We start from the raw sequence: 24,712 nt of genomic DNA, 5'->3' as shown, positions 1-24,712 counted from the left end.
ATGGTACACCCATCCATCTAGCTGCTCTGAGTGCTAGCTACTAAGGTCTCACAGCTGCTATCTTCTCAATGGAGGAAGCCTGCCTCCTGACCTCACCCTCATCAGTCCACAGAGAACGGCTCACTTGGAGATGGATATAAAGGCAAGGTTCTTGCCTCAAAGGGGATAACTCTGAGATGTAATTTATGTACCAAAATCTTCCCGTGTAGATCAGACTTAGCTTTTTGCCCTTCATCATGCTTCCCTCTCCTCTTTCTGGTTTTTTTTCCTGAAGAGCGCTCCCTTAATAAATTACTTTCTAAGACTGTTCACCTCAGGCCCTGCTTCTAGGGAAGCTGACTGAGGCACACATAACATGCTCCAGAAGAGGGGACTTCAAGTGTTCTTATACACTTTCCTCTGGTGTTCATTTTTGCCTGTGTGTATCTTTCTGTCTCTTGTATTACTTGTCTTGCAGAAAGCCAGTTGTCATTTTATAAAGGACACCCAAGCAGTCCTTTTTAAAAAAAACAATTTATTTATTTGTATTTTATGTACATTGGTGTTTTGCCTGCATGTGTGTCTGTGTAGCAGTCCTAACATGGGATCTAAGCAAGGAAGCGAGGCTCCTGTCAATAGCCATCTCAGCAGAGGATCCTCCAGCCCAATTGACCTTCCCTCTTTGGTATCTTGACAATAACTTCAAGGGAGACTGTGAGTCAGAACCATCAGCCAACTCACTCCCAAATTCCCCATCCAGAGACAATTACACATGTTAGTTGGTCAAGTTTTCTTTTGCGAAGGCGCTCTGACGTTCCAGAGTTTGGGATCTGGTTAGGGTAGAGCAAGGAGAAAGTATGGGGAGAAAAATGCTGGCGGTGATGGAACATGGACTTGCACTGTCTAAAACATATGTGATACTATTTCCCACTTCTATGCTTTGCTCTACACTGCAGCAGGTAGAAGCGTGGGAATGGCTAATCTTTTTGGTAAAGTCTTAATTCCTTAAATTACATTTCTTCCACTAAGAAATAGCATAGCACTTCCTGTTCTCCTGGCCAGACTTAGCCCCATATATGTGAATGTTGAGAATTTGTAGTTTAGCCTGAGGGCACTGGAGCTACTGACAGACTTTATGTAGAGAGTGACCTGATTTGCTATGCATTTTCAAAAGATTATTCTGGATCCAATGAGTGGAAAGCACTGGAAGCAACCCATACTGAGCGAAGGAAATTCCATTATAATTCTGAAGAAGAAAATGAGACAAGAGGTAAGTGTTATGTAAACAGAGTTACAGCCAGGCATGTAGTGCACACCTGTGATCTCAGTCCTCCAGAGACAGAGGCAGGGGGAACTGCAAGGTCAAAGTCAGCCTGGGCTATCTACCAAGACCCTGTCTCGAGAAACTAAAATATACGAATAAGTAAATAAAATAAACCAGATTGACAAGAATGGGAACAGGCAGTTATGAGTGCAATTTAGACTAGAAACTAGATACATGCTTGGTGACTGATGAAATATGGTTAAGTGAAAGAAAAAAACAAAGATAAGAATCTCCAGTTTTGACCTTGGATGATGGGTAAATAGTTGAGAGAGAAAATAGCTCAAAGCAAGCAGAAAAAACTATGGGCATACGAATATAATTAAGCAGGTGCATCACAACACAGTGCTAGAATAAGCCACATAATTCCCTGTGGCAGTAACTCTCTAATGCAGCTACCTAGGGAAGATTAATCCATGAATTGTCTAGAGCAGGGACAGGCAAGCTTTTTCCATAAAGGGACATACAGTAAATATTTTAGGTTTGGGAGGCAGTCTCTACTATAACTTTGTCACAGACGATACAATGAATAGACATAGCAGTGTTCTGAGAAACCTGATTACAAAAATTGATGAGGGATAGACTTGTCCATAGATTATAGTTTGCCAGCCCTTGATATAAAAGGAAAATATATGAAGACCAGGTTGGAAAGCACCACCTTGCCTATCTCTTCTTAAAGCTCCATAGAACACATTATACATTCCATGCTCTGAAATGCTGTGAGGGAAAGGAAACCATTTGCTTTTGCTTAACCACAGTACTTCTTAGACTCACTGTCTTCATTTACTTCCTTTCTTGTTACTCCTATTAGCATCCAGCAGAAGCAATGCTCTACAGAATATACTTTGAGAACACTGAGACTGGGTGCTACTGAAATGAAGAACATACCATTTGACTTCAATGTCATGGCCCACTGTGCTGGCTAGTTTTTATGTCAATGTGACACAAGCTAGAGTCATCTAAGAGGAAGGAACCTCAATTTGGAAAATGCCTCCAAAAGATTGGGCTGCAGGCAAGCCTGTAGGGCATTTTCTTAATTGATGATTGAAGTGGGAGGGCCCAGCTGATTGTGGGAGGGAACACCCCTAGGCTGGTGGTCTTAGGTTTATAAGAAGGAGGCTGAGCAAGCCATAAGGAGCAAGCCAAAAAGCAGCACTCCTTCATGGCTTCTGCATCAGCTCCTCCCTCCAGGTTCCTGCTCTGACTTCTTTCAATAATGAATAGTGTCTCAGTTACTTTTCTATTGATGTGAAGAGATACCATGACAAAGGCAACTTGTTTTAAAAAGCTTTTAACTAGGGGTTTGCTTACAGTTTCAGAGGTTAAATCCATAACCATCATGGCAGGAAGAATGGCAACAGACAGCCAGGGAGGGTGTGGGAGCAGTAACTGAGACCTTAATTCTTATCCACAAATGCTGGACAGAGTGAGACTGAGACTCAGCATGGGCTTTTGAAACCTCAAAGTCCACCCCCAATGATGTATGTCCTCCAACAAAGCCACACTCCCTAGTCCTTCCCCAAACAGTTCTACCAACTAGGGACCAAGCATTCAAATATATGAACCCAGGGGAGTCATTCGCATTCAAACCACCATAAAGCAAAATAAACGATTTCCTCCCCAAGTTGCTTTTAGTCATGATGTTTCATCACAGCAATAGAAATCCTAACATAGATACCTATAGTCCATCCTTAGTCAAAAACATAATAGAGACCTTCAAGATGGCTTAGCCAGTCTTGGGTCTGCCACCAAGATTGATGATATGAGTTCAATCCACAGAACCTACATGATAGAAGGAGAGAACCAACTTCCAAAAGTTGTCCCCTGACCTCTATTTGTACAATGTAGGGCATGCATGTACAAGCATATACGTGCACTCACACTCATGTACATAAATGGAAAAAATAAACTTTAAAACAGAGCAGCAATCTATGGCATTATAAATTATGGATTTTAAAATAACAATACAACACAATCAAATTCTTGTTCCACTGAGGCAAGCTGGCTTAACAAAAGTCCTAGTCCCAGATCTGAGCCTAGATGCTCATCACATTTCCCACTTGGGATACTGCAAAAACTTGAGCAGATTTTCCCCCAGCCTTTAAATTTTTTATCCAGACCAGTGCATCCTGCATGGAGTAATTCATCTTACATCTCATCGTAACTCAAAGTCATATAGTGGGACCCCAAGGTTTGCTACACACAACACAACTCCTCTACCAGGCAGAGGTTTTCCATCATCTGACTCATAACCAGTTTCATTCAACCATAGAGAGCCTGCTTTGGGTATAGTTACATTCCAAATCTTCCAGCCCAGTGGTTCCCAAATATAGCTGGCAGAAGAGAATTATCTAGGGAAGTTTAATAAACTACAGATATCAAGACAGTTCTGCAGACTTTCCTCATTGGAATTCTCCTAGGAGTACAGCATTAGAAACTTAGATTTTTAACAAGCCCCTGTGTGATTTTTATGCAGCCAGCCCAGACCAACTGGGGGGCACTGATGGACCAAATTCTTCATTTAAGAGATGAGTAAATCAAGTCTCCAAGATGCTAGTCAGGACCAGGCCACAAGTGCTCTTGCAATGACTGACTAGCTTCTGAATTGTTTGCTCAGCTACTTATGTATGGAATGGGAAAGTAAGTCATAAAACTCTATAAATGCAATTAGCAGTAAGATTTGGGTTGAAAGTCGATTTTGGAACAAAATCATCCCATTTTATTTTTTAAGTTTAACTGCAGAACTTTGCCAAGATATAGATAATTGGTGAGTTTTAAAATTCTGCAATATTCGTGCTATTGGTGGGTTAGAAAATGAATCTCAAGCTTTGTTTAATACTGAAGAGCCCAGAAGCAAGAGCTAAATTCCAGAGAGATAACTGGACAACCCTGCAGCAGCCTTCTGGTGATTTTCAGCATCCTAAATGTCAGTGAGTGCCTGATTTTCACCTGGGCACATTTTTGCTCAGCAAGGCCCCACCAGAAAGCCATGCGATGAAACCTAGACATAGAAGATAAAAATCAACAGCCAGCAGCACCCTAGCCACAGCAAACCTTGTCATTCTAATACCAGTTTCCAGAGCATCCTAAGCACTCAATTCTCTGCAAGAATGTTTACTAGAATCCACAACCCAAGTCACCTGCAAAATAGAGAAACAGAACTGAACTGTAAGCCTCTGGAAAGCACAATGTGTGCCTTGCTTTGTTATTTTCCCAGTGCCTAATCTACTTGTCATCAAACAGGGAGTATTGTAATCAACAAGGGAATGAGACAGCAACAAACTCAACACTATTTTGTGTGCCACTGAACAAGAGGCCACTGGAATAGCAGAACACAGCAGGTACTGGGTACACACTATGGAGTCCAATCCAGTCTGTGTCCTTACTAGGTACATAAGCTGGTCACATACTTGACCTCTCTAAGCTGTAATTTCTCCATCAGCAAAATGAGGATAATCTATCTAATTCACAGCACTGTGAGGATTAAGCAGAATATCTTGTCCAGAATGCTAAGCACAATTACATAATAACTGTCCAATAATGGCAGCTACTATTATAATAAATCTAAAAGTACAATTGATTTCTCAGGCATAGTTTCTGTTATTTACAATAACAGTCAGTTCAATGTAAGGGACATTTTCTCCCTTACTGAACAGATGAAAACCTATAGCAAGAACATGCTGGCTCCAGTTTAGAGCAAAGTGACAAACTATCCACAACCCGAATCTGTCCCTGGATATTATTCCTATCAGTACCGGAGGGAGAAGCTAAAAACTACAATTGCTGTAAACCTTCAGAGTTCATGGCTACCTCCACCACAGTCATCTCAGGCAGTTTGCACCCCTTCCTCACGCAGACCAATCCAACATCGGGGACACTGCCAAGGTCCCCCGACACACTTCAGTGACAGCTAAAATCAACAACTATAAACTAAACCCTGGGTCCAGCAGTCACATGGCCAAACCTCTTGGGGACTGTGGAAACCCACTGAATTGTGGACAATATCCATGAAACAACTAAGAGGGGGAGCTTTACTTGGGGATTAAAAAAAAAGCCAGTGTTTTTTACCATGTTTTTTTTTTGTTTTTTACCATGACTGAGGTTTGGTTTCTTCTGTTTGCAATTTCTATTGACAGAACAGAGTCTGAGCTGAGTCTGCACATCATTCTCTCTATCACACACCTATAGTGGAATCCACAACATAGTCCTCACAGACACAGTTGTCCTTGACAGGCTTCTTGGGAGAGTTGAACTGCCTAAAGTTGAATAAAGATGCTTTATGCAAGCTTCTTGCCTGCCCAAACAGGGACCCAATTCAAAAGCATCTCATGATGAGACCTCGGGAAAGCCTCTTTGTTTCTCCCCCATGGCTGTCTCTGGGTGGTGGAGTATTAGTATCATCTCTAACTATTTTTAGTTCACAGTCAAGCTATTACTATGAAATGTCTATTTAATAGCTATTAATAGTCTTCACTATTAAATGTTCATAGTTGGGCTGACACAGCCCTTTCTGGATGAGCTTTATCTATGAGAGAAATATGGCTTTAAAATTTCAATTAGGAATAGCTTACCAACAAAGAACTACAAAAAAAAACTATGGAAGAGTTGGGAAGCAGCTATAAAATAAGTTATCACTGATGAGAATGTGAAATCAAGGGGGGCTGGAGAGAGTGTGCACAGCAGGTAAAAACACTTGTTGCTCTTGCAGAGGACCTGGGTTGGAGTCCTAGCACCCACATGTGTGGCTCACAATCATCTACAACTCTAGTTCCAGAGGATCCAGCACCCTCTTCTGAAATCCACAGACACCAGACACAAGCATGCTGCAAAGACATACATGCTAGCCATACTCATATACATAAAATAAAATACATAAATTGTGTTGGGTATGGCGATACATGCCTTTAATCTCAGGACTCAGCAGGCAGAGGTAGGTGGATCTCTGCGAGTTCAAGGCCAGCCTGATCTACATAGCAAGTTCCAGGCCAGACAGGGCTACATAGTGAGATCTGTCTCCAAAAGTCAAAAATAAATAAATTTGAAAATAAAGAGTATGTGCCAGTGGAAATGGATGGCCACCAATGAAGTATGCCTGAACTAACACCTTGTAAAACTGTTTTGTAGTATCTATGAAAGCTAAACATATGCCTAGCTTATGACCCAGAAAATTCTACTCTTTATACCCAAAAGAAATAAAAAATACAACCACTCAACACCTTGGGCATGATGGTGCAGAGTGACAATATTTATCATGTCAAAATCTGAAAACTACCCAATATCCATCAACAAGAGCAAGCTAAGATATAAGATATTGGCATATGTAGAATACTATACAGCAATGATCACATATGATATTCCAAACATCCCTTAAGTAATAGAAGTCAGGCAAGAGTACATAGCACACAATTTAACTTACATAAAGCAGAAAAAAACAGAGTAAATCTATACTGTCAGAAGTCACAACAGTGCTAATCCTAAAAATACGAGATAATTATAGGAAAACAGAATGGGGTGGAGGGGACTTCAGGAGTGTTGATTATATTCTTGTTTTATGTGTATATTACATGTGTGTATTATTCATCTTTTTAAAATTCACGGAGTTGCACATTCAATGTACACCTTTCGATATCCCTACATTATACATCAATAAAAACTTTAAAGCATAAATCCAGTAGAGCCAATTTCCTGCAATGTCCCTAAAGTGCCACCTAGTGGCACTAGCTAAATGTATACAAAAGAGACGTTTCATCTCAAGCAACTGCAAAGGAACTGCTCCGTTTCAACAGATGTACAAGAATTGGGTTAAAACAGTGCCCTACAGCAAAATCGCTATTGTGATCCCAAGGGGTGGATGCTCATGTTGCCTGATGTATAGAATCCCCAGCAAGGAGTCAGAAGCAAGTCAAGGTCCAGCACACAGCATGTTGGTACCAGTGAGCTGATGATGCACACCTCTCCCCAGCTCTGCCTATGATATGCAAGGTGGAAGTGTTGGAATATTACAAAACTAACAGCACTGAAGGCCAATAACTGAGGTTTCCCCTGCATCCTCCATTGAGAGTGGGGAGCAACATGCCATTAGGCTGGCAACAGAGTGGGGTACCTCGGAGGGAGAAGAAAACCTGCTTTTTCTGTTTTCTCTGGGCAGCCTCATTTAGCTCTTCCTCAAAACAGCAAGTCTTTGAAGCTGCCAGCTGAATAAAAGATATTTATCAAGACTTTTGCTGGTTAGGTCTGAAAGATGGTACATCTTAGTCAGACACAAGTCTTCAAGAAAAAAGAAATCTACAAATCATACACACAGGCATCATTATCCCCCCCCCGCCCCCCGAGATAGGAGACTATAGGTCAAAGAGGGATAGGATGGATGGTCCGCCCTACTTTCCACTCATGCATCTCATTTACATTAGCTTCATTTACATAAAAATTTCCTTTAGATTTGTGTTCTCCATGAGAGAAGGTTGAAGAAAAATGGCCTACACATGCCTCTGGCCAACAGATTCTCCTCCTTCCCATTTCTATTATGAACAGAAACTGGTGATGATCTGGATTGGGAATGATACAGGTAGAAGACAAGCTCATAGAGGGTCACAGACATGAATAAGAAAGTGATTTTAAAGTAGGTGTGTTGATGAAAGAGACACCATGATAGAGGGAGACATCATGGGGAAAGGGAGAAACCAGGTTCTGGGGAAGTTCCCAGGAATCCCCAAGGATGACCCCAGCTTAGACTACTAGCAATAGCGGAGGAGGTGCCTGAACTGGCTTACCCCAGTAATCAGGTCAGTGAATACCCTAACTGTCATCATAGAGCCTTTCTCCAGTAACTGATGGAAGCAGAAACAGAGATCCACAGCCAAGTACCAGGCCAAGCTCCAGGAGTCCAGTCAGAGAGAGAGGAGAGAGATTCTATGAGCAAGGGGCATCCGGATCATGATGGGGAAACCTACAGAGACAACCAAACCAAACGAGTGGGAACTCATGAAATTTAGACCAACACGGAGCCTCCACGGGACTGGACTAGGCCCTCTGCATAGCAAGACAGTTCTGTAGCTTGGTCTGCTTAAGGGCCCCCTGGCAGTGGGATCAGAATCCATCCCTGGTACATAAGCAGGCTTTTTGGAGCCCACTACCCATGGTGGGGCACCTTGCACAGCCTTGAGGCAGGGGGAGGGGCTTGGACCTGCCTCAACTGAATGCACCAGGCTCTGCTGACTCCCCATGGGAGGCCTTGCCTTCTTGTAGGAGGGAATGGGGGGGTAGGCAGGGAGTCTGGAAGGGTAAGAGGAGGGAAGAGGGGGATCTGTGATTGGTATGTAAAATGAATAAAAAGTTTCTTAATAAAAAAAAGTAGGTGTGCTGCCAGCACCTGTAATCCCAGCACCAGGGAGGTTAAGACAGGAGGATCACAAGTTAGAGGTTAGTCTGGGCTACGTAACAAAACTCTGCCACAAAAAAAAAGGTTGGTAAAGAGGCTCAAGGGTAAAACACTGGCCTAGCATGTGTGAAGCCCTGGGTTTGACCCTCTCCATTACCACAAAAAAAAAGAGGAAAGAAAGAAACGTAACTAATTCTATTATAAGTGGTCACATGCTCCAGTCCAGCACTCATTATGGGCTTGTGGCCACTAATTTCTGGCTATCCTAAGTTTTCTGCATTTTTCAACTAGATGTCATCCCTTTTGTTTCACTTGGCCTTGAGTGATAATAATTTTAACAGCTCCTATTGAATGTATATGTCAGGAATGATAATTATAATAGCTCCTATTGAATGTATATATATTCATATGTATATATATGAATGATTATTGAATTTATGTAAGTCATCTGTACACATATGTGTGTATGAGATATGTATGTATATGAATGTTTCAGTCATATGTCAGGCACTAAGTGATCTATAGATTTTCAGTCTTTTAGTTATCAAAATAGATACTCCTACTATGTCAATTTTGGGGAGATGATAAATTTGAGGCATGGAGATACTAAGTACCTTGCCCAAAGTCACAAAGCCAATAAGAGACAGATTCAAAACCCAAGCCCACATTTTTAGTTCCTTTCTCTAGCTGCATCCCTGAGCTCAATCCCTACTGTCTACCACTGCCATTGCCCATTAAGGCCAGAGTACATTTTTGTACTCTGTATATTTAGGACTGCTTCCTGTTTTCTGTCACTATTTAGTGATGAGGAATGAGGATGAAGAAGAGGAATAAGGACTTCAGGAACCTAAAAATCAACTGTAACTCAGCCGTCCTGCAGGAAAAGTGAGCTACCTTGTTACTGAAAGGGAAAATAGTGGCCAGCTACTGCCTATAATCCTTAGCAGTGAAGCATGAGGAGATGGGCATATATGAGACACATGGAACAGTAGAGTTACATAAAGGTACCATGACAAACTACAAAACACATGGTTTGGGGCAGGACTACCTTCTGAGAATAAGGAACTGTGGAGGCGCTACAGAATAGGGTTATTACCCCTATCTTTGTGCTCCCATATTCTTAGCAAAGTGTGGCTGTTCCATTAAAACATGACAAAGTTATTACACAAACAGATGGGACTAACCAGAAAAAACATTTCAACAAAGTAAGATTTATACAACACAACACTATCAGGAACATAATAAAAAAAGGAGGGCTAATTTTTTTAAAAAAAAATTACTAGTAGTGGGGTAGACGTACTTCATTTTAAAAATTTTTAAAAATAAAATACATTTCTGATGTGTCTGGTTGGTTGTTAAGAAAATAACTATGACATGGGTTCACAATATGGTGGTTTGAATGAGAAATGTCCTACATAGATAGGCCCATGTGTTTGAACAGTTGGTCCCCAGTTGGAGGTTGTTTGGGAAGGTTATGGAACCTTCAGAAGGTCTAGCCTTGCTAAAAGAAGTATGTCATGGGGGTGGGCTTTGAAATTTTACAGCCTTGCCCCTCTCCTCCTCTCCCTCCCTCTGTGTGGATTGCCACCATGCCTGTCTGTACCATGCCCTCCCCAACCATTATGGACTCTAACCCTCTGGAATCATAAGCTAAAATAAACCCTTTCCTCCCTAAGTCACTTTTGGTCAGGGTATTTTATCGCAGCCATAACCATTAGAAGGATCAAATGGGTTAGCATCTGTAAAGCACTTCAAAAAGCATTGCCACATAAGCACTAAGTACTTCATAAATGAATGAAGTAAGGAAGGTTCACATGCTCTCTATGGTTTGTAGACTTCTCCAATCAATTCTGTGCACGGAATATTTATTTATCATACAGAAGTTGTATCTTTTTTTCTCCCTTTGGAAAGCACAATAAAGGTTATACCTGGCCTTTTCTTACAATAAATACGTGTCACAGACCAGCATTAGAGGCTTTGGGGTGGGGGCAAGATGGTTTTATAAGTTCTAGAGAAGGTAGTTTAATCATTTAGATGAACAGAGAAAAAAACTTCACATTTAGAAAATGACTGGTAGCAGGGACTGGAAATTGTTGTCACATTTTGCTTAACAGACCTCTAGTTAATTTGTGACACACAGCAAACTATGTTATTTCCATCTAAACATTCATCATAAAATTTCTAACACTTTCTCTGGAAATTTTTCCAGCTCTCCTTGTCTATAGAAGCAGGCTCTGTCCCCTACTAGCCAAGAGGTTATAAGTAGCTCACTTCCAATTGCTAAACCTCAATTTCCTTTGTGGCAAAATGATATGAAATGATGCACAAAAGCATGATTTTGAAAGTGTTCACATGAAGTAGACTTGGGACATATGCAGGAGCAAGCAAAAGGCTCTTCTGGGCTAAATCACAACTTGGAAAGACAAATTAGGGTTTCTGATGTGAAAAGAGGCAGCTGCACATTTGTGTATAGCACAATAACACAGATTAAAGTGCCTTGTATGGGCGACAAGATGATGGCTCGATGGGTAGACGTGCTTGCTGTACAAGTCTGATGACCTGAGTTCACTTATTGGAACCCATGGTGGAAGGGCAGAACCAACTCCCCAAATCTGTCATCTGGCCTACATGCACACAGATACTGTGGCATATGTGTGTGCACGTACACACACACACACACACACACACACACACACACACACACACACACACACACATCATACACACACAATAATAAAACAGTCCATGTAAGGCAGGGAAGTGATACCAAGTTCATCCCTTGAAGCCAGAGGCTACAGCAGTGCTTTCCTACCTGTTGTAATACAAAACTAGGATAGTATGTAAAAGTGCTCAGGCTGTGTATTTAGGAATAGAATTGGTAAACAAATATATAGTCCCTGACTTAACAATGCTTTAACTTAGGATTTGTCAAGTTTACAAGTGTTCAAAAGCATCCCAGTAACTGAATTCTGCTTTTCACTTTCAGTAATCTAAACTACATGAGAAAGTCAATACTTTATTCAAAACAGGTTTGTGCTAAATGGTTTGGGGCCCCTGTAGCCTAATACAGGTATTCTGAATACATATGAGATAGATTAGGCTAAGTTATAATGTTCAATATGTCAGAGTATTAAATGTATTTTTAATTTATACTATTTTCAGCTTACAATGAGTTTGGGGAGCTAAAATCTTATCATAAATCAAGGAGCATTTGTAGAATATCACAGCATAGTACTGCACTAAGCCACCATCTGGCACCATCTTTGAGAACTCTTGATAGCCACCTCAGGTAGGAATGTTATACCTCCAGTCTAAGAACTGGCTCCATATTGAAGGCCACAGGTATGGGTTTGTGATAGCCCCAACGTGCTGGAAAGGAAGAGCTCAGAGACTGAGAATGAAATCTAAACTCAAAGCTCAAAAGAAACCCACAAGACAAAATCAAAAGCAGAGGAGACAAAACCTAACATTAATGCTAAGACGATTAGCAAAAGAAAATCATTTCACTCCTGATAAAAATTAAAACAGAACAAATTTAAAATGCACAATTATGCCCACAACTCTCCAAGATAAAAGTAGGTAACTTGTGAAAGAAAAATAAAAAATAGGTAGATATAAAAAAAGAATGGACTATAAAACATGAAATCAACCTGTGTGTGGCAGTGCAGGCATGTAATCCCAGACTTAGGATACAGATGCTAATGGACAGATCTTGAGTCCAGCCTAGGCTACATATCAAGTTCAAAGCCAGCTTGGAATATATAGTAAGACTCTGTCCCTAATTCAAAACAACAAAAACCCCACAAGCACCCTAAAATCAAAGAATACTGATAGAAGTTTAAATCAAAATCAAAACCTTTTAGGCTAGGGCTGGAAAGATGGCTCAGCAATTACAAATGTATATTGCTCTTGCAAAAGACCTGAATTCAGATCCCAGCACCCACATTTGGTGGCTTGCAGGCTCCTGTACCTGCAGTCCCTGAGGACCAGATGCCCTCTTCTGGCCTCTAAAGGCTACTGAACTCACTTGCGCATAGCCCCATGCAGGTACTTATACACATAATTTAAAAATAAAAATAAATCTTTTAAAAATTCTAGGCTGTACGAAATTATTCAGAGAACTAAATTAAAAGATAACTACTTCATCTGGGACCAGCATAATAGGTGTGCTGAAAGACATAGAACAATATAGCCAAGTGGCATTCAGGAAGAAATAAATAGAAGAGCAAAACCCATACAGAAATGGCTCAGAATGTTCTAAAATTAAACACATGATTTTCCAGACGGAAAATGTACACTGTCACCTGACATAAATAAATTTAAATCTTTGACTATTCCCATAACAGTGACATTGAAACAGAACATCAAAACCACAGTTTTACAAGCTACCTCAGAGAAAAGGCAAAGTCACTCCAAGGGAACCAAAAATAGATTGGCAGTGGGCTCTATAGCAGTAGCCCAATGGCAGATAAGGAGGAGGTGATGCATTCTAAACGGTGAGGGGATAACCTACAGGCTAGAATTGCGAGCACAGCAAAACTAGCACTTAGGAGCGCAGGCACTGAGTTACCTACCTAGGGACGTGGATGAGAACAACTGTATGATCTGTTTCCAAAAACTGCTTATTTGAACCCAACAACTGCTAGAATTACTGTAACTAAGTGATTACACAATGTCTCCTTTTCTCAGAGCAAACTCTCTAAAAGTAGCTTCCAACTGTCATTTTATTCTGGCAAAGCTCTAAATGACTTTTTAAAATTCTAGATATCATATCAGAGGGCTTTTTCCCCCTCTTCTCTTCAATCTCTGATTATAAAAAAGGCATTTTTCTTAAAAGTGCATTTCTCTCACCACAACAGCTACTTAGGCGTCTACCAGTTCCTCCATGCTGTGCCTCTAAATGCTTAACAGAGAACAGAAGAGCTGTTTCCGTCCAGGGCTATAGGTATACAGAGCAGGTGAAAGCAAGGCAAGCTGGCTTAAGCCATCCTTTCCTCAACTGTGCTATGACTTTTCATCTACATTTCTTTTTTTTTTTTTTTTTTTTTTTTTTTCAGTCTGGGAGCACTTTAACTTGTTAGTTTTTTTTTTTTCATTTAGTGACTTTATTCTTCCGTTTAGCAACTGAATCACTGATGAACATTCCTCTTGCAAAGAAAATGTTAGGCCCACAGTGATTTCACAGACGCATTCAGGAATCAGACATCATGAATACAGTGCTGAACACTTCAAAGAAATGAACCACAGGGATGGTTGTACAACTTGGTGTTAAGTGTCTGGTATAACCAATTCCACACCCAGACAAGTTTAGTAGAACAAAGGGAAACTATGCTTGAATCTCATTCATACACATAAAATATTTCTACATACAGCCCTGGTAGTGAGAACAAAAAAAAGTTTGTAAAATTATGGTACATTTTTAAGAGAGACTTCTTCCAGGAGTCTAAATGTGTATTAACATTACAGAACTCATTAATAGAATTTATTATATTAATATAGGTGAGGAGAAGTAGCCCCCTTATCTTTTTTTTGTATTTATTTATTTATTTATTTATTTATTTATTTATTTATTTATTTATTTATTTTTAATGCCGAATGCTGTTTATTGAAGGAGGGAAGAGGTCTTAACCATCTACATTTCTTAATGCAACACAGACTCAAAGGCTTCACACTAGGATCCAACCCCATTCAATCCTCTCATTTTGCAGAAGAAACAGGTCCAAGGACATAATTTGCAAGTCCATCCAAGGTCACAGAGTTACATAGCAGGAAAGCTAAGAATAGCCCACAGATGGATGGACCCACTCACGTTAGCCCATTTGACAGTGTTGTACAGCATCCGCCTACATAAAGACAAGTCCCTGGTTTATATCTTCTTTCCCTAATTACTTAAATGCTCATTAACATACTGCTAGCCTACACTGTAGCACAAAACAGTCACACTTGGAAAGAAAATGAAAAGTGGCATCCTAGGTGACAAATTTTGTAAATTCACTTCAGAATAATTTAAGTCTCTCATAAATAAGAGATATCTCTTTTTAAATTTTGTCAAAGTTTCATATGTAACATTCTCCCTTCTTGTCCTCCTTCTAACCCCTCCTATTCTCCCTAATTGTCAAATTCATGGCCTCTTATTCTTTATTATTACATATGTGTGCGCATACACACACACACATACACACACACTTAGAAACTTATAAATACAATTTGCTGAGTCCCTTTATGTTGGAGTCCAGCTCCAACCTGTCGAAGGGTTCTTGCAGGGAGGAGAGAGGAATGAGGAAATGATAGATTGACGGTAAGAAAGACAGAGACACAGGATAGCTTCAGGAGGGCCCTGGGTCAATACCCAGTCACCTCAAGGTTTATTCCAAAGGGCTTTTTATATACTACCAAGGGGTGAGACAAAAGACCTCCCCCTTGTAAGATCAAAGCACATCACATAGCCAAGTGTAGACGGGTCAAAACAACTGGTAACCACTCCCATGGCCAAACCATCACATTATGCAGCCCTGCTGGGTAAAGCAAGCTCAGATTCTCTGACCCTGAGTAATTTGGGCCCCCATACCTTTAAAGTGCTCATATATACATGTGTTTAGGGATGACCACTTGGGACTGGATAACCTATCAAGGGGCTCATCTCTGGAGAAGACTGAGTCAATCTCTCTCTCTCTCTCTCAGAAGCCATTAATTGCCTGTACCTGTAGTTCATCTAGGGATAGGGACATGTGAGATTTCCTCCACCCACAACACAATGGCATGTCAACTGCTGCTGTCATTCCTCAGGTCTTGTTTAGGCAAATGTACTGCTGAGATTTCAAGGGTACAGCTTCCCTCTCATCGATAGAAAACACTACCATGTAGCAGACATCCTGGCCCTCTGGCTCTTACAATGGTCCTTCTCCTACTTCCTCAATGTTCCCCCAGTCTTAAGTGTGGGAAGTTTTACTGTAGGTTTATCAATTAGGATTGGATATCACACAGTCGCTCTCTGTATTTAACTAGCTGTGGCTTTCCATAATGGTCTCCATCTGACATTAAAAAAACAAAAAAAAAACCTACTTTGATGAGAGGTGAGAACTATACTTATCTGTAGCTAAAGGGGTAAGTATTTAGAATGCAGTTAGAAATTACACTGGTTTAGGAATGTGGCAGTAGTAAGTTCTCTAGGCTCCATAGCCTCACCAACCCACAACCAGATAGTAGGCTAGGTTTATAATATCAGGCATGAACTCCCTTTCACTGAGAAGGCCTTAAGTCCAATTGGACAGCTGTTGGTTACCTCCAGCAAACAACGCCACTATTGCATCTTTCAGGATATTTTGTCATTCTGGTCATTGTTGTGGTCTATAGGCATTACAGCTAGGTAGGACTACTGATCTCTTTTCCTCCTTGGCAGTTTCTAGTACTATGAAAGCTGTTCCTTAGGGAGGAGGCTTCCAGGTCAGATCCAGATCAATTTCTCTAAGTTCTGTGTCCAAAGTAAATGGTGTCTTCAGTAATAGTGTTTTACCTTCAATTTCTGGAAGGCAATCAAGGATAATAGGAATAGCCTATATTGCTTTGAAAGTCTATAAAATATTATACTTCATTTAATAACCCAGAATGAAAGCCAAACACTCTACATTCCCTCTTTTTTGTGGATCCTAGCTCCATATCTTTAGATGTGAGTATATAAGCTAGAGTAACTGCAAATACAAGGAAAGTAAAAGGGGGCGATGGGGATGGGGGAGAAGCTCTACAGAGGGAACAGTAGGATACTAGTTCTAAGAAGGGAGAAATGAGAAAAAAAGGGAAGGGAGGGGCCTTAACTGGGTGGGGATGATGGAATACAATACATAAGGAAGGGAAGGGAGGAGAGAGAAAATAAAATAAGGATACTTTTAAAAGCCTTAGGGAATCATATTATTTCATGTTTATTTAAAAATACCTATTTTAGGCCGGGCAGTAGTGGCACACATCTTTAATCCCAGCACTTGGGAGGTAGAGGCAGACAGATCTCTGTGAGTTCAAGGCCAGCCTGGTCTACAGAGCGAGTTCCAGGACAACCAGGGCTATACACAAAGAGACCCTGTCTCGAAAAAAAAATACCTATTTTATTTGTAAATATATGTATACACACATTGTGTGTGTGTGTGTGTGTGTGTGTGTGTGTGTGTGTGTGTGTGTGTGTGTGTGTGGTGTGTGTGTGTTTTAGATGAAGTTATGCCACTTGGGATGACAATGCTCTCCCAAGAAGCCATAAACCATCTAACAAAAAACCCCAGTGACAGGCATGAAAAGCATCCTTTCAAACTGTTGAATAAAAATCACCTCTTGATGCACATTAAATTTATATGTTGAGAACTAAAAATTAAAAAGTGGAATGTACTTTTGAAAGCAATAAATATGTCAGTTTGAGTAGTGCTGCAAGGAAGGAGTAGGCGGTGCTGTCTTGCTGTGTAGCCTTTTCTCTCTTGTTCCAGCTTCAGCAGAATTTGACTGGCTGGTGGTGAGGCTGAGAAGGGCTCTGAAAAACCCAAGACAAAGGCGATTCCGGCTTTCAACCTGCCAGCCTGAAGTTGCCTGTGGGTGGTATTCAAGGACATCTGAAATCTCTGACAAGCACCCATGCATGTGTGGGTGCACCTGCTGCAGTACGCAGAGCAGCCATCCTGGACTAACTCTCCACAGAGGGGATCACACTGGCAGGAAATATCCCCAAAGGTAACCTGTATTACCATGTATCACTTACAGCTTGCTATTTGCAGAGATGAACAATTAGGACTCTCATCACGATTACAATTGCTGCTGGTGTGTCACCCCACATATCCACCAATCTCTGACTAGGAAGAAAAGGCAACAGAAGATAGGCTAAGGATACCTGGATTCCTTATATTATCTCAGGACGCCATTCATTACAGCCATCCAGTGCTGGTGATTCCAGCACACTGTATCAGTGTAAAACATAGTTTTGTCTTTGGTAATTGTAGCTAAACAGGCTGAAAGTTTACTTAGCTTTCTAACCAATCAAACATCTGCATTCAAATCTTAATCATACTTAATTGTTACTGTACCTTCAAAGAAGCTACTCATTCTGAAATAGCAGGTTTGGATTGAGCTAACTGGTTTTTAAAAACTGGATTTTTATGGGTGGGTTGGAGAGATGGCTCAGTGGTTAAGAGTATGTATACTATTCTTGCAAAGGACCCAGGGTCAGGCCCCAGCACACACACTGCAATTCACAACCTTCTGTAACTCCAGCTCTAGAGGATCCCACACCCTGTTCTTACCTCTGTTGGCACCTGCACTCATATGCACAAACCCATATATAGATACACATAATAATAAAGATTTAAACTTGATTTTCACTGTGATACACAAGTTACAATAACATACATGCATACACACACACACGTTACATCTACAGATGGGTTCACTTAACAAAATTACAATAGTAGGTTCTCCCCTACTGTGTCCAGAGAGAACTCTCTTCTTGGGGACTACTAATTTCACACAGCTCTATAAGCACTGGGACTGCTCCTCACTGCCCCCTCCATAATACTCACTCGAACTCTCTTCCCTGATGTCTAACTTCCTGAATAATGGTTCCTTGAGTGTCCCAGGACCTCCTGCACAGCTGTTTCTTTGCATCAGGCTTTTCCTCTACAGTAAAACTCTGTATCCTTCAGCCATCTTAAAAAGAAAGGTTATTTTGTTTCTTTAAAAGTCTCTTCACTAGCCGGGCGGTGGTGGCGCATGCCTTTAATCCCAGCACTTGGGAGGCAGAGCCAGGCGGATCTCTGTGAGTTCGAGGTCAGCCTGGTCTACAGAATGAGATCCAGTAAAGGTGCAAAGCTACACAGAGAAACCCTGTGGGAGAAGCTCTACAGAAGGGAAAAATGAGAAAAAAAGGTAAGGGAGGGAGGGGCCTTAACTGGGTGGGGATGATGGAATACAATACATAAGGAAAGGAAGGGAGGAGAGAGAAAATAAAATAAGGATATTTTTAAAAGCTTCTCGAAAACCCAAAAAAAAAAAAAAAGGTCTCTTCACTAGTCACCCGGCTCACAGAATGAGTCTTCTCAGTCTGGAGGTGAAAGGTATTAAGATGGAGGTTCTTCCCTCCTACCTTCGCTTCCAGTGCTATTTTAGTAATCAAAACCCTGCCATGGGGAGCACTTGCTGTGAGAAGCAGCGAATGAGGATTATAAATAGGAAGATCCTGGGCACATTCATAGAGGAAGCCCCAATTCATCAACTATAATACTGATAGAAAACTTGAAAGATAATATTTTGACACACATACCAACTTTTTCTTTATTAAACACAGTCATGTAAAAGCCATGAATCTATCACAATTTCCATAATAAATTTGGCATAAAAATCAATACTATTAAAGGGACTTAGCTATTCAAGTATCAGACAATCCCTAAGGTTAAAAAAAAAATGATAATCCCTTAGCAAAGTACTGACCTATAGGGCAAATGCAAACTCTGTGGATGGAGTTTTCCTTAGTTTATATGTGAACTTACAAATTTCACTCTTACTTAACACTGATCTATATGAAATGATTTACTCTAATTGCCTTTTGGTTGCCTATGCTATGAATAAGTCATTTAAATAGAAAAAAATCACCTCCTCTGGACTGAGTCATACTCTGGTTTCTGACAAATGAGGAACCAAAGCACCTGATTCTTTCTTCACTTAGTACTCCCAAATCTTACCTATACTGGGGAAAAGAGAAGATGTGCTTCTCTGAATTTACTCCCTTTCCTAACTGTGGAGCCCCATATGCATAACCTAATCCAGATGCTCATATCACCGTGGTACTTGATGTAAGAAGAGCTAGATAAATTGTACTTTATGCTGAAAACTGTGCCTCATCTCTCTCAAATGACAAAAGTACATTCAGTTTTTTGCTTTATTTTGATTTGATTTTTGTTTTGAAGTGCTGAGAATAGACTCTAAGATCTTTATACATGCTGACCAAGTGCTCCACGACTGAGCTACATCCTCAGCCCTAGACATACTTCTGTTGTTTGTAGAACATAGTGAGAACATGGAAGCATGTCACTATTGACTGGTTACATGCTTTTAAAGATAGTAGTCCTTTGTAGAAAATAAACATTATCTTATTTACTACAATCTGTCTTACTCATTTATATTACATAACATGAAATTTTTAAATCCAAAAAAACCTAGAAAATTTTTAAGTCTCTTTTATCGCTACTAACAAATAGAATCATTTTAATTGTACTTCATTGGTTTCTCTTCTAGGTGCCCAGTGGTGCTACTGAAATCTAAACCTCATAAAAGTCTCTATGGATATATTTCCATAGTTACAGGTATATTTCCAAGGTCAGGTTGATGGTCCATATACAGCAAAGAAAAATTCAAAACCATTTAACAGAGCAAAAGAAGAATTCAGAAATGTTTAAGTTCTCTATAATAAAGTCTGCCGTGAGGCGATAAAAATGATCTCATGAGACAGTGAACAAGAAGGAGCAAAGGAGTGAAGCAGGAAATGAAACAAACTGAAAACCTGGACAATCTGAGATCCAAGCCACTGCCTATGCAATCAGCTTTTACTTTCAACTCTTCAAGAGAGGCTATTACTGTAACATGTCGAATGTAACTTTAATCACATAACGCAGAAATGAGGGAGCAGATGAGAGCAATTTGGTAACATTCAAAGCAGGACTTTAAGGTGGGTGTTCTAGTATTTCCTAACCACTAAGCCCTTGGAACAGTAATAAGTGTTTTAGAAATAAAAAGATGGTTGGACAAGCTAGGAAACTGTCAGCTTCAACAAAACTGACCCTTGTTTTATGTTTTGCCACAGGACTTCAAAGCCTTTAGTGGGTCTGTGTGCACTGTCAATCTCCTAGTGGGGGTTAGGCAAAGTGGCTTGCAAATTCACTTACCACAGAGCCCTATTAATACATACCAGATTGTTTCATCCCAAGTAGTTTTGGAAACACTCTGATGTCACATGCAGGTGGCTATTTAGCTGTTCCTAGTTTGGCATGGCACAAAACTAAACACAACCACATGTTTATTATATGTTAAATAGATATCTCCCACTACAGTGAGCAAAGGAGAGCAAGAGGAGGGAAGTAGCCTGGGGATTTTCTGTCTACATTCCTTACACACCTGCTTCTGTAGTCTGAAATCTGGAAGCTGGGGCTGAATGCTGGGAAATCTGGTAGACAAGGAAGTAGACTTATTCATTAATGCTGACTTGAGAATCCCCAGTCTCCCTGTCAAATCCTCCATCATTAAGTCCCAAACAGGCAAGATGCTCCAGGCAACCAGCTCAGATAAGGACAGCTGGTAGTAGCAGTGCTTTCCAGATAAGCATCCCAGAATGCCTGCTAATGTTATTGTGACCGAGTCCAGGTCTGCTGTTGGTGCAAAGTGGGAGTCTCAACTTCTCCAGGCCTTCCACAGGAGGGTGTGCAGAAAGTCTCAGTTACAGTCGAGCACAATAGATCTACTGTCTGTCTTGATGTAGATATACATAGACTCCCAGTATTGAGAGAATGGGAGTAAAGACTTCAGTTTGGGAGGGGCTCTGCTATTTATTAGCAATGGCCCCTTGGTAACTTGCTTAAACCTGGAATGCTCCAATTTCCTTGCCAATAAAAAAGAAGAATATTAGTACCTATTTCATAAGGCTTTGGGGGAAGATAAAATTATACATTAAAAGTGATTAGTGCAGTGTCTGGTCTGATGCTGATAACCAATTAACACAACTAATAATTCTGAATGAGCACAAGTGTAACAAAAAAAGCACTTGGGGCAGAACTAAGGTTTGATGTTAGACAAACAGCAGGGACTCAATTACCACTTCTTAACAAATCAATTTCTCTTAAAGCTTTAAGAGTTCCCACTTGTTTATATGCAGATCAGGAAGAACTGTACTTCTCTATAACCCTTCAGACTGAAGCAAGAAGCCAATACCTCATGGTATTTACATCTCCTGATTGAGCGGCTGCTAAAGAGCGGCTGAAGAAAGGACAAGCAAATGTTACAAATTGTTTCCAAGACTGCTCCTGAGACTCGGCACACAGAAAGGTATGCTATGATCCACACAGAGCAGCAAAATAAAAACTGCATTCTGTGTAGAGCAAATTCCCGATATTTTCCACCAACAGCTTGAAGGGCTCTTTATTTTTTTGGGGGGGTTTTTTTTTTTGAGACAGGGTTTCTCTGTGTAGCTTTGTGCCTTTCCTGGAACTCACTTGGTAGTCCAGGCTGGCCTCGAACTCACAGAGATCCGCCTGGCTCTGCCTCCCGAGTGCTGGGATTAAAGGCGTGCGCCACCACCGCCCGGCCTTGAAGGGCTCTTTAAAGGCAGAAGTTTCCTTGGTAGTAGCAATGAGTGATCTACAGCACTATGTACATGACTCCATGGATTTGCTGCCCATTCACATTTTCAAATCTTGATGGGGAAGGCCATAGTAGCACAGGCAAAGGTGACAATTAGTTTACAGGTAAAACACACTCTCCCTCTCCAGCTGCTTCAGTTTATTAATCTGAGTGGAAAGAGCATCCTTAAGAAAGTACTATAGGCCCAAACCGCAGCACTAACCCCATGCTAAGGGTCACTCTTCAGTATATGTGGAATTAACACAGCTCCTAAACTGCTGTTGAACATTTGATTACCCAGGCGGCGAGTACTATACAGAACAACCATGTAGCCTGACCCCAATTATAGACACAGTCCTTCTACTTCTCTTTGTGTAGAAAAATCACATACAACCGTCAAGAACCGGAACTAAAAGTGTGGCTGGTAGCATACTAAAGAAATTCCATGTGAGGCTGTGAAAGCTACCAGAATTACAACAACTTAGCTGCTCTCTATTTTCTTAATCCAGAAATTATCTGGCGACTCCATTGTGGTGATTAATCCTTGCAAAGCAGCATAGTGGTAGGACAACAGTTTGCAGAAATCAAATATGTCACCTACCTGTGTCGGACAAGGTCTTGGAGGAAGTGCCGGTGGTGGGGGTAACAATCCTGAGTTAGTAGCTGAAAAGAAGAAAAATATACTGTTAAGAACCACCTCTCCCTAAAAAGACAAAAAGATGTACTCAACTAATAACAGTGATGGCATTTAACATGTTTAAGTTTATTAAATCCCTTTAAAGCTTAATTTTTCTAAGTATATACTATTCATAATAGCAAAATTATGTTATAACAGATAGATGGATAAAGAAACTGTGGCATATATACACAATGTAGTCCTAGTCAGTAATAAAGAAGAATGAAATTATGTCATGTGCTGGAAAACCATCATGTGAAGTGAAATAAGTCAGACTCAGAAAGACAAATACCATGTGATTTTGTTTTCTCCTTTATGGATCCTCGATTGTACATAGATCCAAAAAGTCATGGAAGTGGAAGGGAAGCTAAAGGAAGAGAGCAGACCCACCAGGAAGGGTAAAAGGGAAGGAGGGGACTAACAGGAGAGAAGAGGATGGTGAGCATGGCCAAAGCACATGATACACTTGAAAGAAAGAAATTAACATACAATGAATATACTCCAATCAAAAAAAGAGCGCATGTTATTTCCAATGCTCTTTTCATCTTACCCAGAATTCAAGTATTTACATAACTGGGAGTGATTAAGACAGGATAAAACAGTAAGGAAAACATATTTTTTTAACAAGAGACTAGATTTAGCATGGAAAATGTGGTCAAGTCCTTATTCTGATGTTAATTACTCGGTTTTAAATAAACCAGGTTCAAATAAACGGGGCCAGAAAGAATCTTCTCTGGGTTTTCCTATTTCTCACTAGCTTTCAGCCATTACTACTCATTAGTTTAGTGCATAGACTACAGAAAAGGAAGAGGGCTTGGATTCAGCAGCTCCACTTCCTGTGAAGAAATGGGGTGCCCAGCAGTAGAAGAAACCGAAAACAATGGACTGACTTTACTTATTTCAAAGATTTCTCTTTCCTTTTCTCTCTCTGATTGGTACTATCAAGGATAACTAAATATGTTTCAAAATAATCTGACCACTTCTAAAGGATCTTTTGAAAGAAAATTGAAGTCTAACATTTTCTTTAATTTTACAAGATACAAAGAATATCTGAGGAAGCCAAGAACATCTGAATTCTAACTTAACAACGCAAATAAACAGCAGCTATGGAATTATAAATAAAATCCATGATCACACACCAGAAATAGGTTTAGAACCATACACTGGCAAGTTAAACCACATTCTTTCCAAAGTCTTCTGAAAGCATAGTATCTATGTAACTGTACATAGTTTATTCAGAAGTCTGTGGTAACTGTGCTAAATTAGACAATATTCTGTGCTGTAAAAGCAAGTAGCCCCCACAAGGTCCAAGGACCATCATGGAAGAGAGGGGAGAAAAGACTGTAAGAACCAGGGGTTGGGGAGAACTGAAGCAAAAGGGTGTCTTCTATCCTTGACAGGGCTGCTGCACTCAGGAGTCACAGCAGCTGGGGTTGCCTGCGTAAGAGCTGCCAAGCCAGTCACCATCCCAGCCTGGAGGGAGAAGCAGCTTCGGAAGGCCAACTGACAGTAGATGGCTTCTGGAGGTCAGGGAGTCAGTTTCCATTACTATGGGGCCCTTGGTAGGTCCACCATGCTCCAGTGGATGGCCCTAAAGCCAGAAGTATTGGGGAAACACAAATTAAACACAGCGGGTTATCAAAGGGGGGTGCATGAAGTTGGGGGAGTGAGAATGTGGGTGATAGATCAGAGAAGAGTGAGAACAAATATGATCAAAACACACTGAATGAAAGTCTCATAGAATTAATAAAAGGACTATATTTTTTAAAAACAAATAATAGTAATATATCAAGAGCATGGATATTCTTGTAATTTCATACTAATTTGGCCTTTCTGGATCAGACAAGCATAAAGATGGAGCTTGGTGCTTTCCACAGATGTAACTCAGAATCACGTCACAGAAATGTTTGTTCTTGGCTAGTGCATGGATATAGTAAAACCAAGTGTGTCAACCTAGGATCTGCTTTTCATTACAATTTGTAAAACACATCAGTGGCTCATAACT

General features: G+C 40.5%; 1 protein-coding gene across 11 annotated transcripts in view; it reads right to left on the bottom strand.

The window, feature by feature from the left end:
* Reps2 (RALBP1 associated Eps domain containing 2) overlaps positions 1–24,712 on the bottom strand; it is a 235,645-nt gene that overhangs the window by 33,915 nt on the left and 177,018 nt on the right. For all 11 annotated transcript variants that reach the window (XM_052720260.1, XM_052720122.1, XM_052720587.1 and 8 more), the window contains one exon: positions 22,633–22,694. In XM_052720260.1, coding sequence (XP_052576220.1) covers positions 22,633–22,694 — 62 coding nt within the window. The remainder of the gene's footprint in view (positions 1–22,632; positions 22,695–24,712) is intronic.

This window comes from Peromyscus californicus, unplaced genomic scaffold, assembly GCF_007827085.1.
Source record: "Peromyscus californicus insignis strain IS unplaced genomic scaffold, ASM782708v3 Scaffold_10__1_contigs__length_136768540, whole genome shotgun sequence".
Taxonomy (NCBI): Eukaryota; Metazoa; Chordata; class Mammalia; order Rodentia; family Cricetidae; genus Peromyscus; species Peromyscus californicus.
This window is presented reverse-complemented; position numbering and strand designations above follow the sequence as displayed.